Source organism: Camelus dromedarius, chromosome 11, assembly GCF_036321535.1.
Source record: "Camelus dromedarius isolate mCamDro1 chromosome 11, mCamDro1.pat, whole genome shotgun sequence".
Classification (NCBI taxonomy): domain Eukaryota; kingdom Metazoa; phylum Chordata; class Mammalia; order Artiodactyla; family Camelidae; genus Camelus; species Camelus dromedarius.
In genome coordinates, this window is record NC_087446.1 from 39,320,104 (window position 1) to 39,336,678 (window position 16,575).

The following is a 16,575-nucleotide window of genomic DNA, read 5'->3' on the forward strand; positions in this document are numbered from 1 at the left end:
AAGAAAGAACAGAGCAAAAGAAATAGCTGAAGTAATATTGGCCAAGAACTTTCTAGTACTGACAGACACCAAATCACAGACCCAAGAAGCTTAGAAAACAAGTAGAATAAATACAAAAACAAACAAACCCCATCACACCTAGGCATATCATTCGTGAAATGCAGAAAATCAGAGACAAGAAAAAATTTTGAGAAAAAAGTCAAAAGGAAAAACAACACCTTACCTAGAGAGGGACAGGGTTAAGAATTACAATGAACTTTTCATGGTACATCATGCAAATAAGAAGAGAATGGAGTGATATACTTAAAGTTTTTTAAAATAGGACACCAACTTAGAATTCTGTATCCAACAAAATTAATGTCCAAATTGAAGAATAAAGACATTCTCTGACAAACAAAAACAGGAAATTCATCGCCACCAGACCTTCCTTTCAATAAATGTTAAAGGAAGTTCTTCAGAGAGAAGGAAAATATCAAAAACTCTGATCTATGTAAAGAAAACAGGAGCACTGGAGGAGGAATAAACAGAGGTTAAACAAAATCTTTTATTTTCCTTATTCTTAATTGATCTAAAAGCTTACAGTTATTTAAAGGAATAATGGTGACAATGTAACAGGTGATTGTAGCATATGGATAAGTGAAATAAATGACAGCAATGTCGTAAGAGACAGGAAAGAGGAATTAAGAATACTCTATTACAAGGTACCTGCACTACATGTGAAGCAGAATAGTGTTATTTGAAGGTGGATTTAGATTAGTTATAAATGTATATTGAAAACTCTAGGGCAACTAAAAATTTTTTGAAGTATAATTTACTAAGAGGGGAGATAAAATGCTCAGTTTAAACCAAAGAAGGCAGACAAAGAAGTTTCTGGCAATGAATAGAAAACAGTTACAAACATGGTTGATGTGAACCCAAATACATCAAGTAATCACTTTAAATATGAATATTTAAATATGCTAACTGAAAGACAGAGATTGTCACAGTAGATTAGAAAAACAAGACTCAACTATTTGCTGTCTATAGAAACACACTTTAAATATAAAGACTCTGATATGTTAGAAGTAGAGGGATTGAGAAAGATATATGTACTCTGCTAACATCGATCAAAAGAATGCTGGGTAGTGCTACTGATTTCAGAAAAAGCATACTTCAGAATAAGGAAGATTATTGGCAATAAAGAGAGGTACTATGTGATAATAAAAAGGTCAATTCTCCAAGAAGATACAACAAATGAATAAAGTCAATAACTTATCTACACAGATTTTTTCCTGAGACTTAAAAACACAGTTATTTGTACAGTCTTTGCCTAATGACAAAATGCACCAAAAGAAAAAGATCTTAAACGATTTTCAGTAATCACATTGTTAATATTGACATTGATATTCTGAAACCATCACACGCATGCACACAGCTATAAAGAGCACTGTCTGATCCTTCAGGGACTCAGGGCCAAGTGCAAGGGACAGACGTAAAAGCTATTAATCGTGGCAACATGGTAAATAATATAACAGGGATATGGACAAGATGCTGGGGTGATATCCAGGAGGAAACGCTTAACTTAGCATACTAAGATCAGGAAAAGCTTCCCAGAGGAAGTAACGATTGAGCCATTATTTTTCCTTAGGGGTTGAAAAATGTAATACTTAATTGTATAACTCCTTCTTCACGTATTAGCTGAAATTCTCAATAAAAAAATTTTCCGTCAGTTCTTTTGTTGCCTTCAGATAGAATTTATATAAGAAAGGCAAGATAAATGTTTGATTTTCCTCTTTACTTATCAGTTTTCAAAATAGTAATTCTGTTCTCTAGAGTCCTCCAAAGGTGAATCTCTTTGGGTATTTTGTTGTAGTGTATTATGTCCTCATAGCATTAACACATTTGATGTGCTTCAACCCATTAAGTTACTATTTTCAGTGCTAAAACTGTCCCATCTTTAAGGTGGCCCCTGTACCTTTTGACATGACCCTTGTGGTTTTTCATAACTTCCTTTCTCTTTGGCATGACCAAATGATCCAGGCTCATCTTTTATATTTCTTGCCCAGACATGGAATCAGCCATTTCTCCAAGGAGCTGGTTCCTTCCATGGGAAATGGTGTTTAGAGCATTTAGAAAGCTTTTTAAATGGTGGTCTCCTGTCTGTAGTTTCACTCTGTTTAAAAACATTCTCTGTCCTTTATGCCACTGTCTGATGATCTTTGTCTAATGCAGATCTGAGCATATCCCTTACTTGATAATTGTCCAAGCTGCATCATCCTCCAGATGTTCAAGTCTAAGCTCCTTAGATTGGCACACAGGACCCTTTTTGGGCCTACCTTTGTGGTTCACATTTCTGTCTTCTAGTTTACCCACACACTGCCCTCCAACCATGTTGAAGCATTTTGTAGCTTTCCAACTGAGCCATGCATTTTGTCTTTATAATTACATATTTGAAACCATGTTCTGTTCATTGCCAGAAACTTCTTTTTCTGCCTTCCTTGATTTTAATTGAGCATTTTCTGACTATCAGTGACAATTGTGGGCAGCAATCAATTCAGCCGCAGGTGGTTCCAGAGTGAGCTGGAGATCCCTTCCTCCCATAGCAGCTCCAGGCACCCCACATAAGGTACTTATCCAGCTGTTTTATAGTTCTTCTTGACTCTCCTTCACTGAACCAAGACAACGTAAGGTAAACACAGTCTTATTGGACTATTTATCTCCACACTTTGCAGGGGTGCACCAAAAGTGCTCCAGCAATGTTTGTTGAAGTAATTACTTAACTATGTAATTAACAAATGAATTATTACCAGACATAAGGTTGTGCTCATATTGTTAATATAAGATCCATGAAGGCAGGAATTTTGTTTATCATTTGTTTATTTATCATCAGCCCTCCCAACATCATGTAAACTCCAGGAGGTGGAAGGGAAGGAAAGGAAGCTTGTCTATCCTATTCGCCACTGAACCTTTGCCTAGAACAAGACTGACTGTTCAGGTATTGGCTGAAATACAGAAAGGAAGAAAGAAGGGAGGGAGGGAAGAAGGGAGGAAGGGAAGGAAAGGAAGAGTGAGTCTAACTCTGCAGAGGCTTCTCTACTGAAGATGATCCAGGCTTAGACCCACACATAATGCAACTCTATAATGTAAATGTGCAATTGGAGATTTTTAGAGAGGGGATATTGTTTTTTAGATTTCATTTTTAAAATCAGTTGCACAGGGCTCTGAGTTTCACTTAGAATAAAGTGTTTCAGTCCTGTGCAAAGTGGGAAACTTGTGTCTAGTGACTTCACTGCACAGAGAAATCCATGATCTTGTGCTCTGGCGGGTCTATGTCACCTGCTAGCAGTCAGACTAGTGGACGGGCCATTCATAGTGATCAATAAGTGCTATAAATAAAGAGATAGGCTGACAGTAATAAGGAGGACAAGGTTCCAGCCCTCCTGCAGCTTGTGTTCTAGAGTGGAGAGGCATACAATGAACAGGGAAACAAACAATTTTAGACAGTGGTAAGTTCTGTAGAGAAAATAAAACATCAGACAAGTAAATAATTTCAGGAAGGTGAATGTTTTGACTGAGAATGACAAGGCTCTATGGAGACTAGAGCAGTGAGGACAGAGCATTCCAGATGGTCTAGAGGGATCCATCCTGCACTTTCCACTTCTCTGCTGCTCCTTCATCCATTCCAAGGGCTTCAACAGCCACCCAGGTCTACACAAGCAGTGCCACTCCATGCTTTTGTGGGGCTACCTGACTGTCATTGCTACTAGGAAGTTTTACGAGCACTCAAGTCACCTCTCCCTTGCTGCTAAATCTTCCCTCCTCCTGCCACTCCCCTCCTCCTCACATTGGACAATCTCTGTGAATGGTGTCAATAGCTCAGTTCGGAAACATGGACATCACTCCTCCATCCTGCCCCTCACTGGCTATAACCAATCAATGCCAAGTCTGATGGGTGAGACCTCCTCACTATCTCCTGAACTCAGGCATGTCTCCCTGTCCCCACTGCCATGTCCCTATTTCAGGCTATCAGGACTCTTCTCTTCTCTTTTCCCTCCCTTTCTGTCTGTCTGTCTGTCTGTCTTTCTTTCTTTCTTTCTTTCTTTCTTTCTTTCTTTCTTTCTTTCTTTTTCTTTCTTTCTTCCTTCCTTCCTTCCTTCCTTCCTTCCTTCCTTCCTTCCTTCCTTCCTTCCTTCCTTTCTCTCTCCTCTTTCTTTCTTTCTTTCTTTCTTTCTTTCTTTCTTTCTTTCTTTCTTTCTTTCTTTCTTTCTTTCTTTCTTTCTTTCTTTCTTCCCTCTCTCTCTCTCTCTCTCTCCCTCTCTCTCTCCCTCTCTCTCTCTCTCTCTCTCTCTCCCTCTCTTTCTCTCTCTCCCTTTCTCTCTCTCTTTCTCTTTCTCAGTGACCAACACCTCTAGCAACCAGCCCCCATCTTGGTGTCACACTGTGGCCTCACTGATATCCCCAAAACATAAATGTAGTCCTGTATGCTCAGAAACCTTCCAGGCCAGGATACATTTCTTAGCATGACCCTTCTGATCTGATCCCCACCTACCTCCCAAAGAAGTGGCCTGTTTGTTACTCCTTCCTCCTATTCTAGGTGCAGCCGTGCCAGGGTCCAGCCCCCAAACATACTGCACAACTTCCTCTGTCCATAGCAACCCTCAACCCCCCTGCCTGGTGAATTCAGCTCCTGGCTTAGTCATCACTTCCTGGAGGAGGCCTGCCTTTACACCACCAGCCTTGTGTCCCCGTTCTTGGTTCCCACAGTACTCACACTTTACCCACTGCCCCCCTGTGCTGTATTTGCTTTGGATTTCAAGCTCCTGAGGATAGGAGCTGGGTCATACATTGTTGTGTCCACAGCATCTGTGTAGGGCAAGAGAACTACACTGAAGCCTAGCTGTCCTCCTGTCTAAAAGTGAGGACAACAGTAATACGTATATGTTAGCTGTATTGTGAGGATTAAATGAGATAATGCGTGGAAAATGCCCATCACAGTGGAAGCACAGTCAGTATGTAGAGAGTAAATGATAGCTATTATTACTGTATAATGTTGTTAGCACTAAATCTGAACAAATGTTTTATTGAAGTTTGAAATACATTCAGGAAAATGCATAAAATCATAGGTGTCCAGAGCTTAATGAATTTTCATAAGTGAATGCCCCCTTGTCAGCAGCCCCCAGATAGCACTATTTTTAAGCTCAAATGTTACCCTCTCAGAGAGGCCCTCCCTGATCTCCCACCCCCTACATAGCACTCATCATCAGACATCCTATATAATCTAATTATATATTTCATATATTATCCATCTCCCCTCACTCCAACATAAGCTGCAGGAGGGCAGGAATTTTTTTTAAATCTAGTTTGATTATGCTGTGTATCAGTAATTGACACATTTTAAACTGACTATACTTCATTTTTAAAAATCGTTTGTTCACTGCTGTATCTTCAATTCCTAGAATAGTGCTGGGCACGTAGTAGATGCGCAATAAAAACTGACTAAGGAATGAATGAATAAGTGCTTATATTAATTTCTTTAAGCTCACGAGTGCTGCGGCACTGTCATGTCCGAGAACTAGTACCCTTCCAGGTTAGACAGCACACAGCAGGGACTGGGTGCACCCAGCCCAGCCTTCACCCTGAACTGTGCAGGGCAGGCTCTTTCTCCTCACTCCTCCCAGGCGAACTTGGCCCACCCCACCCCCACCTCCATTTTGCGTGTGTAATAATTAAAATAAGAATAATAGCAACAACCATAATAATAGCCTCATCTTCCCTCTGGAGACCACCCCCCTCTCCTCCCCACTGCATCCCTCAAGGATTTTCCCTGGACCTGAAGCACTCTGGGTGATGCACTCTCCACTCTGAGAGCATGCTCTCGGATACCACTGGAATGCACCTGGTCAAGCTCCCTGCCAAGTCTTCTACCTCTGGATGGGCCCCCTGCAGCCAGGCTGATGGAGGCTTTTATCATTCACCCATTTCGCTGAGGGAGAAACTGGCTGAGAGAAGTCTCGTCCACTCGGATCTTCTGACTCGGAAGCCCGCCGTCTTTGCCGCCATGCACACCGCAACCACGTGTGGTGATCACCACCGTCTCCTTTGGTAAGTAAAGGTTTTCATCCACCTCTTTCACTTCTCTAACCATCGCGGCCCGAAAGAATATGCTTGGTCCTGCTCTGGGCTCTGGGCAAATGTCTGTGAACAAAGTTTCTGCGGACACAAACTGGTAATGAACCGGGCACCAGCCGGAGCAAGAGGGGCCCCTCTCACAGCGGTCAGGCACAGTCATTCCGAGAAGCTGCAAGAAGAGAGTTGCAAGTAGAACAGTGAATGCTCAGCTCCTTTTACAATTACTATCTCTTTTTGTCTTCCCCCAAACCTTGAGAAGGGACACTTTTGCCTCATTTTACAGACGAGGAAACTGAGGCAAGGAAATAGTAAGGAATTTACGGAGTAGGGATTCGAACCTAGAGCTCTGAAATACGCCGAGCCCGGACTCTGTCCAGCCCGCATGCCGCGCCTCCTTCCTCCCGCACCGTGACCTTAACTCGGCACGTGCTGGCCCCTTGCCCCCCCCCACCCCCAACACTGTCCCGCTTAGCCCTGCTTGGGGAGAGCGTATTGGGGGGCTTTCGGAGGGACCAGGGAAAGCTGCGTCCCGCTTGAGGTCCCGGCTTAGAGACTCCCGTCTCACGGCGTTAGGGACCCCGGCCGCCCGCCCCGCCCCTTCCGCGGCCGGGCCGGCGCTGCCTCTGTCCATGGTCAAAGCACCCGGGTAATCCGCCTTTCTCTTCCGCCCGCCGAGCCCCATTCATATTCTAATCACAGCGCAGCCGGCCCGCGAACAGCCACTTTATCGGGGCCCGCCGAGACGCAGCCTGCCCCCTCACTTTTACTTCCAGCCCCCCAGCTCCTCGTACTCCCTCCTCCTGCACTTTACACTCAGCCGAGGAGGGGGTCCCTGGGAAAACCGCGTCCCCACTCGGGCTCCGGGGCTTCTCACAAACTTCATGGCTGGCTGGGGGGCGGGGGCGGGAGGAGGGAAGAAGGGACGGAGACAGACAGACTGACAGAGTTACAGGAAGAGGCGGGGGCTGCAGGGGGGTGTCAGAGAGACCAAGGGGGATAGAGACAGAGAGGGGCAGAGTCCTAGGGAGAGACAAAGAGATGAAGGGGCAGGGGCTGGACAGAAACTCAGGCAGCCCAAATCCGAGAAATAGAGGGGGAAGGACAGTGATGAGAGACACGGAGACGGGCGGAGAGGGAGAAACAGACAGGGAAAGGAGGCACGGTGAAGGAGGAAGACAGAGAAAGTTCTGGAGATGAGTCAGCCTCTCACACCCTCGGTGCCAAGCTGCCTTCTCGCCGCCCAGGTTGAGGGGTGGGGTCTTAGGGCTGCAGTTCCCCCCCGCCCCAGCTCTCTTCACTTCTCCACGCGTGTCTGCGGATCCGCGTGGAGGGGAGTCAAGGCTTAACTCCTCCCGCAATCCCAGGGCCCTCACTCAAAATCTAACCCGGGACCAAACTAGGGTGGGGATACAGGAGGAGAGGGAAAGGAGTGGGGCCCACTCGTGGCCGCGTAGATGACTCCTCAGGCTCCTCGGAGTCCCCTGCCCCCTCCCCCGCCCCAAGCCTGCGCCGCGCCTGGCCGGATCGAGGGAAGGGTAGGGAGGGGGGAGGGGGCCACATCTAAGCCAATTTTGATTTCGCCTATAATGAGTGCCGGGAGAAGGCTGGAGAAGGCCTCTGGAACTTTAAATAAGAAAAACGTTGCTAATGCTATAATAGAAGGGGGAAGTCGGAGGGCTGGGATTGCGTCGCTCTGAGCCCCCCTTTTCGGAGGCGGCTTTTCTTATTCAAAACAGGCCCACAATGGGCTTCACAGTGCGCCTCGCCACGGCCCCATCTGACGAGCGGCCATTCATCAGGCCGGCTGGCCTATCAATGACATTGCTCCCATCGGGGCTCCTATAAAATGATGCTTTTTCCCATGAAACATCCGCAAACATTTTGACGGGTTTGGCTTTGCCCGGCTGGATTACTGAGTGTCCCCTTGCTCGCTCGCTCTTTCCCTCTCCCCCTTCTCCGAGCTCTCTCCCTTCTCTCTCTCTCCTCTTTTCTTCTTTCTCTTTTCTTCTCTTTCTTCCTTTTCCTTTCCTCCTTTATCCTTTTGCTCTTGCACTCCCTGCGTCTCTCCTTCTCCCGTCCTTCCTTTCTGGGCAGCTCTAGCACAGGGGATCCCCAAACATCAGGACTTTTGGGGGGCGCCTGTGCTGTCCATGGGAAGAGCATGCATTGTGGGTTACTGGAGGAACCCGACATGGATTCCACAGGTTAGTCCTACTGGTGGGGGTTGGGGGAGACACTGGGAGGGAAAGAAGAGGGAAAACGGGAACTTCAGAAAGAGTTGCAAAAAGTTCAGGAGGGTCAACTTGACAGTGGAACCCCAAGAAATAACGAAGCGTGCAGAAGTTTTCAATCCCATGCGATATGCGATGTGTGGAAGCAGATGCGTGGAAGTGTGTAAGTGTATGATTGTGTGTGTAAATGTGTGTGTGTGTGTGTGCGCGCGCGCGCGCAGAGGAGCGCGCTTTTGCTTGTCCTGGACACAAAGTTACGTAAAGATTCGCTGGCTCGCGGCGAGCTCGAGGTGCCACTTGCAGAAACCTAGCGAGTCGACCGCCCCCTCCCGGGCCCGGCTCCTCCCCAGGTTTTGGGGCCTCGGAATAGCGGTGCGCTCTGTAGCTGGTGGCTAGGGCCAGGAAGCCGAGCGGAACGCCCCAGAGGCGGGGGAGGGCGAAGGCTTCGCACAGCGCCTGGGAGGTGGGGACCGAGGCTCCGACTGGTGGAGATGCGCAGCTGGAGGGAGTGGCGGCGGCGAACCCGGTGGTCCTGGGGAATCCGCGCCCGGTCGGGAGTGGGAGCCCCGAGCGTCTAAGGCGGGGTGTAGCCTCCCTGTCCCGAAGGGGCACCAGATGATGCGCTTCGCTCGGGACTGTAACTATGCTGGAGGGAGGGCAGAAGGATGTGCAGCGGGTGAGGCCTGGCGTCAGGGTCTGCAAACTACTTGGCATTTGGGGGGCTGTTGGCTCTGGGCGTCAGATTTTGGGGTCGCGGCGGTCGGCAACAACGGAGAAAGCAAGCCAAGGGAATCTCTTACAACGAAAAAGGCCAGCGTCTCGGTTCTTCCTCCAGTAGAGCCTTCGCCACCTCCCACTTCTAGCATCTCTGAAGAGCGACCAAACTTTAAGATCAGAGTTATGGTCCCTATGCCCCTTCCAGGTGGAAGAAATTCTCTGGAAACTCACCTACTCCCCCAGCCGCAGTCTTCCAACCAATGCACTCTTTTACGGGCTCGACTGCAGCCTTGGGGTTTCTTGGGGAGAGGCAGAAACAGAGCAGTGAGCTCAGCCTGGGCCGATATAGCAGCTTGACGCGATGCTTGGGAGGATGCCTAGGAGCATCCGCTGCTGGACTTCGCAGCGCGAAGCAACAAGTGCCTTCCAGCCTCTGTTATCCCCTAACACACGCGCGTCTCTTCCGTGAGCAAATCAACAACACACGATTGTTTCCGCACTTTCACCTCGAAGCAGGCTGGAAACGGATGTGGGGTGGGAGTAGGGGTCATCTAGGCATCGCCCCAGATGGTCTTTCTTCTTCCCTGCAGAAAGATTTCTAGCCCCTCCTGGCTTCTGCTGAGGCCCTGGTGGTCAAGACACGCATCCCCTCTGGCCAAGGGGATCTTCGGTTTTCCGGAGTAGTCGTCTATCTCTGATCCCCAAAATCCGTCTCCATTACGTTCTCCTAAGTGGGTGTGGACCCCCTGGGAGTGGGGAGAGGCTGAGCCCTGCAGTTCTCCTTACTATATGAGATGACAAATGAAGGCAAGAAGAGGTATCGCCTGCCGCGCGCGGGGCGGCGAGTGCGCGGCGGGCCCTGCTGGGGTCCTCTCCGCTGGCGGTAAAGAAGGCGCCCAGAGAGGGAAAAGATCTCCTCCCTCTATACTTCTATGCCAGGTGCATATGCCACTACACACCTCCTGAGCACCCCAACTTTAGAGGTGAATATCCTTGAACAAAATTAAACCCATGTCTGCAATGTTTGCAGCCAAGTATTTGCAAAGGATCCACTTAGGGACCTGGAAGTCTCCTCGCCCCACACCAGCCATGGCCCAGCTGAGGGTTTTAGCCGCTCCCTCAACATAACTGGAGTTTCTCGGTGCGTTTTTGGGAGAGTTGTGGGGCTATGGAAACATTCTGTTTTCTGTCCTCTAGCTGGTGGTCGTGGAGACACCTGGTCACTTTTACTTAAATTGTAAATATACCCAAAGGATTCTGAAATCTTTTCCCCCAATCCACTCCCCTCCCCTCTTCGAAAATCTGGGATCTCTGGATCGCCATCCTAACAAAAAGTTCTGGGAAACGGCAGAGTGAAGAAATGACACGAGGCGCACAAGATGACATTTCACCAGGGTCTGCAAAATCGACAAGGGAAGTGCGGCTCGGCGCGGTCCGGTCCAGGAGCCTTCCCTCACCTCGCCTGGAGAGAACTTAATCCAATTAGCTTTTCTGTGGAGTTCCCCCTTGTTATGTAAAGGCTCTTTCTCCCCGGCTTGCTGAGACCAGCGCTCCTTGGAGAAATTCGATTCTGCTCCTTTTACGGCAGATTGCGCGCGAACCTACAGCAGGACCACGAATATTATTGTTATTATTATTTCAGTCCGAAAGGGCTCGAACAGTCGATTCACAGCAAGTGCTGGGGCGAAGTCGGGAGCATCCAGGGTCGGAAAGGCCGGCGGGCCAGGCCTCCGTCTCCTACTCTTAAAAGGAAAATCCCTGGAAAGTGCCTCGGGCCCGGGAGAACAGTTTTGCAGGGGCCGGAGCTCTAGTGGTGGGCCTGGGGGCCACTTCAGCGTGACCTGCGGAAAAGCGTCCCTTTGTTCCGCGCACCGAGCGGGTAATATATTCCTTGAGTTTTTCCAAAATACTCAACAAGTGTGGGGCCAAGACAATAACCCCGCTGGCAGATTCCGGGGAGCCGGCGCGCTCCTCTGGGCCCTGGGCTAGCTCGCCGCGGAGCGCTACAAAGCAGACCCCTCTCCGAGAGCCGCGACCCGGAGGAGCTCGCGGAGGTAGCGAAGGCCGCAGGCGAGCGCGTGGGGCCGCCGACGTGGCGTGGGGCCGTAGACGCTCCGTCCTGCCGGTGCGCCGTTTGCAATTGCGTCCCTGCCCGCTCGAGCCGCATCCCCGCGGAGCGCAAAAGCCTGCGAGGAGCTCGGTGTGGCCCCCCACCCACCCACGCGGGCCGCCGGCGGCGCCTAGGTGTTTATGGCCTGAGGGTTCAGTCCCGGCTGCCGTGCCCAGACGAGCGTTGCTCAGTTACTCAGGTACCGGGAAGTTCGAGAACGAGGAGGGAATAGTAGGCAGAATTTTAGGCCACGGAGGAGAACTTGTGGAAAGTGGGCCGGGGCCAAGTTAGTCGCCTACGCAACAGAAGGGTTGTTTCTTGTTAAACGGGATGACGCTTTAGACAGAGGCACAGCTGAGGCCGAACTGGAAACTTCTGCCTCTGCTCACTTAGCGCCCCGACCTCCAAACTCCACAGCTGGGGCGTACAAAGTACCCTTAGAGCCGGATTTGAGCCCCCAGGGCCACAACGGCAGGCAGGCACTCTGGTCTAGAGGCTCCCAGCTCAGCACAAGGCTCGACCTGGTTTCGTGGGCCCGCAGGTGGGGACATTCAGTGGCTTTGGCGCGGGGCCGACGGGGCAGAGAATGTCTGGGTGGGAAAGGTCCTGGGCCTCCTCCATCCTCTTCCAGGCGGGTCCAAGTAAAGGAGCCGCTTTCTCCGCCGGCCCGGGGACTCGGACAGCGAGCTCGGGGAGTAAGGAGGGGTCAGGGGCCTGAGCTTTGCCCCCAAGCCCAAATCACACTGTCTCGCCCTCCCTAGACACGTGTGTGTGGCCGGCTAAGGGGGCATGCCTGCCCCACCCTCCCCACCTGCCAAGCGCCGGCGTCTGGGTTTGGCATCAGGGTCAAGTGAGAGCCGCGTGGTCACCAGATCCCCAGGCCCGGTGGCTGCAGCCCTAGCCAGCACCGACGCGGCGCGCAGTCTGGGCCGGGGGAGCCTCGCACGCGACTTGGTGCGGTGGCCCAGGGCAGCACGCTTTCCCACCATGCCTGTAGGACTTGGAGACCCGGAAAAGTTTGCAGAGGCCGCCCGGCGGCTGGGCCCTTAGATTTCCATAGCTGCACCCGCCCCCTCCCCAGCGCGTCGCCATGGAGACTGCTGGAAGTTGGTGGTGGAAAACAGACCCGGCGCAAAGCAAAATATTATGAGTGCAATTGGGGTGACTTCAGGGGGGCAGGGGACTGGAGGGCAGGAGCGGGAGCCAGAGGCAGAGGCCGACAACAAAGGGCCGAGTACGAGGAGAGAGGAGTTTGCACGGGGCCTCCCTGCCGCTGTGTGAGAGCTGGACCATTCTGCTTCCCAGAGGCGCCAAGGTCTCTAATTTCTCTCCAGCAGCTACACCTTTTCTCAGCCCGCCTGCGCGCCCTCCCTCCCACCCCTCCTCCTCCTCCTCCTCCTCCTCCTTCTCCTCCTCCTCCTCCTCCTCCTCCTCCTCCTCCTCCTCTGGGTTCTCTTCCAGCCTCCCTCCCTGTCCCGTCCGGAGGTTAGGCGCCAGCTGGGCAATGAGCCCGCCTCCCCCACGAGGCACAGGCTCACCGACGTGAAATGTTCTGGCTTTTCTTCCCCACGACCCGTGGGTCGCCCAAGATGAATTTCTCACCCCCCTTCTCAAACTGGATCTGAAAGGGTGAGGGGTTAGGATAAGGCGGGAAAGTGAAGAGAAGGAGGTGCCTGATTAGAAATCTTGGGGTGGGGGTAGTGAGGAGGAGAGCCTACGGATTTGTTTTTCTCCTTTGTACAGTGGGGAAAGCTCTGAGTTATAATTCTGACTCTGAACATTACTTGTAATGTTACTTTACGTAAGCCTTCTAGCCTTTCAAGATTAATTTTAATTGCCTGTAAGGTGAAGGGTTAAACAGTTCACAGACTGGGATTCTCTGACAAGTTATAAGTATCCCTCTTTACTGTAGAACCCAGGAGGCATGGTTACTATCTGAACTATCTCCACTGCACAGTTAGTGAATCTCTCCCCTAATTATACACTAAAATATTTTTACAGGTCTTTTAGGATTTTAAGAGTCAAGAACCTTGAATAACCACTTTTTAAAGGCTAATAACTGCCTTTCTCAATTACACCTGAGGTGCATTCCTTAAGGCATTCGATTTTATGGGGCTGTGCCCAGTGTCAATTTAGGAAACACTGAAATGCCTCTTGATGATGATGCCATGGTCACAGACTGTCACATATACTGAGGAGGAAAACACAGTGGCCCATGTGATGAGATGTTGCCATCAAAAGAAAACCAGACTTTATCCTCCATTGCTCAAGCTTTTAGAAAGGGCTGAGTCTCTTCTCACACCTGGTGGCTCCTCCTAGTGATTACTTAAGTAGAGGAGTCCTTCCCTTCTCCCTGAGACTTTGTTCCCTTATCTGTAAATGAATAGGTTGGATGTAAAGATTGCCATGGTCTATCTAAAATGTTGACTCATTTACATTTCTCTGTCTGTGTTTGTGAAATGTGCCTGGTATTTTATTAGTTAATTGCACACTGATCCTCACAGGCGCTCCTCAAGAGAGGCATTATTGTGACCTGCATGGAGCACAGGGCTTCTCTTCCATTTCCAGTGCTGTAACATCATGATTCCAAGTCAAGCTGATAATGTGTGTTTGCCTTGGTGTCTGTGCAAAAAAAGGCTGAAAAGGTGTAGAATGGTGACATCACAAGTTGAGCCGCTGGACAGTCAGGTGTCTGCTTGCATAGGCCCCTGAGAGCCCAACCGACATGTTCTACAAGTCACTTGGGACACTCTTCAGCTGCCCCTCTAGGGCTCCACAGCTCTGTAGGATGGAAAAGGTGGGAGGAGGAGTCTCTGACATTGCCTTCATCTATTCCACTCTATTTAAGATATCTTTGCAATTTTGTTAAGGTTGGGGGGAGAGAATAACTCAAAGACAGATTTTTGGAGGTATCAGATAAAAGTGCAAAAAAGGTTTGGGTGAATTTATCAGTCTCACTCAGTGAACACCTGTTGGGTGGCAGACCCTGGGGATGAATAAGACCACAGTCCCTGCTGTCAGGGACTTTAAAATGTTTTGATGAGGGAAGCCATGGACATATTGAGAGCAATGTGTGCTACAAGGGACATAAAAATAGAGTCCCCTTGGAGCCTGGAGGAAAAGATGCTGTCTCTTGAGTATCCACTGAGTGGCAGCCCTGTGACAGGCACTTTTCCACACATTGGCCATTTGAGCCTGACTACAATTCTGTGTGGTCCCTTTTTAGGATGAAAGAGGGTCTGAAACTTCCCGGGGACACTACTTGTACATGGCAGAGCTAGATTGGAGGCCAGGCTGAGAAAGCCTGATCCCTCACCCTACCCAGCCCACTTCATCTGGACACTGTTGGAGTGCTAGCCTGGCAGGGCTTGGTGATGACGCTGGTTGTGAGGTGGATTTAAATGCTACTTTTTAATGGGAAAGGGAAATGTATGGATGAGAGTGGAGGATCAGAGAATGTCTTGCCTTTGAGCTCCAGAGAAAACCTCTCTCAACGAGTTATGTGGTTCTAGATTTGAAGAGGATTTTAAATGATGGCAGTGATGGGAGGCAGTGCATCATAATGGTTGAGTATAGATTTTGGGCAAATTTAAACTTGCTTCATTCATTCAGGAACACTATGTGTCTTCTGTGCTTTGTGCCCCACATTTTGATAAATGCTGGGCTTAAAAATGCCATCTGTGCTCCTCCGGAGCATAAGTTTTAGATAGACAAACAGGTAAACACAGAAACAGATCATTTCAGCTAGTGATACGTACTACAAAGAAGAAACATCTGGAGTGATGAAAGTAGTGCGTGGTGTTGGGGAGGTTGCTGCGTTTCACAGGGTGCCTTTCTGCTGCATGTGGCTGTGTGATTGGGCTGGAAGCTCGGTATTGCTGAGCCTTAGTTTTCTTACGGAACTTATAGGATAGTCTGATAGGGCTGCTGTGAGTATGCAACTGAAAGTGGTAGTAGGTAACATACATTCAGTACTTGCTGTGTGTCTTCACTTTTTTAAGCATTTTAATTTAAATGCATTATATAGGTATTGCTCACAACAACCCAATAAAGAAAGAACTGTTATTATTCACAGTTTAAATGGGGAAACCAACAGACTAAAGACAAAAAAGCAAAGCAAGAAGCTGAAGCATTTGGTGAGTTTCTGAGCTCTAGAAGTTGGGCTGGTGAGACAGATTTTGACTGCACAAAAAGCAAGATCACTCCTTATTGTGTGAACCAAACCTTCCTGAGGCAGAATACAAGTAATAAATGTAGCTTTTTAACTTGTATTTTTAAAGCTAATGTTTGTCAAATGCCTTTCATGTGCCAGGCATGTACTAAGCACTTCAAATATATTATTGGTTGTATTTTAAAATATATGTTAGGGGTACTATTATTATCCATTCCATTTTATGCAGTAGGAAACTGAGGCAGATCAAGGCTGTCCTAGAAGGGGCTGAGTACCCTAACCTGCAGTCATTCACACTCTTAGTCACAAGGCTATACTGTCTTTGTCTTTTGTTTGTTTATTTTAGTGATGGAGAGGGTTGTGGTGGAACGGATGTCCAATAAAGAATATACATCATCTCAGCAATAGCATGCTATTTTCTCCCTGTAAAGAAGTATTTTGAAAGTCATTTACACAGTGGAGACAAAATTTTAAATTATTGTTGGCAAAAATAGGGACATAAAGGGACATATCTTTACTACAGATGTGAAATGTACTGTAGTCTTCTTGGGATTCATTTGAAGTTTAGTTTCAATTCGGTTATCTCTGAGAATGTCTAGCTAGGCTTCATTCATGCTGACATACAGACATACCTCAGCCAGAATGAACTAATGAGACAGAAGCCATTAAACAGTATGATAATATATGTGGCCTTTAGGTAATTTAACAAACCATATATTACAGCTAAAAGTCATTCACAGATACATGTTGACCTCTGACTTCAGATGGATATTTAAATCCTAGTTTGGTTGCTTGCTAGCTGGGTGACCCAGGGCAAAAGACCTAACTTCTCTAAGCCTCAGCTTCTTTGTGAAAAACATCCACTCCTTACTTTTCAGGGTTCTTAAGAGGATGTAATTGGGAGGGGTGGTGAAATAGGGGAGGGGGATTAAGAAATACAAACTCTGGTTATAAATAAGTCACAGAGATGTAATATACAGCATAAAGAATGTAGCCAGTAGTACTGTAGTAACTTTGTGTGGTAACAGATTGTTTTGGGGCTTGTGATGATCATGTAGTAATGTGATTGTCACATCACTGTGTTGTACACTTGAAATTACATAATATTGTATGTCAACTATACTGCAATAAAAGCAAAAAGAGGATATAATAGGACTGTACACGTTAAGCCTAACTCCTAGAAATTGCTCAGTAAGTAGCAGATCTTATTATAATTAAAAATAATTTTCTGATCTTCC

The 16,575-nt window shown here is 48.3% G+C and overlaps 1 protein-coding gene across 3 annotated transcripts in view; it reads left to right on the top strand.

Moving 5' to 3' along the window:
• Positions 1-6,061: 6,061 nt before the first annotated feature.
• Positions 6,062-16,575, top strand: part of RFX4 (regulatory factor X4) — a 150,107-nt gene continuing 139,593 nt past the window's right edge. For 2 of the 3 annotated variants that reach the window (XM_010996458.3, XM_031462846.2), the window contains exon 1: positions 7,872-8,312. In XM_010996458.3, the coding sequence (XP_010994760.2) occupies positions 8,270-8,312 (43 nt within the window). In that variant the 5' untranslated portion in view covers positions 7,872-8,269. Of the gene's footprint in view, positions 6,082-7,871; positions 8,313-16,575 lie in introns of those variants that run through there. The other variant, XM_064491682.1, reaches the window with a different exon arrangement.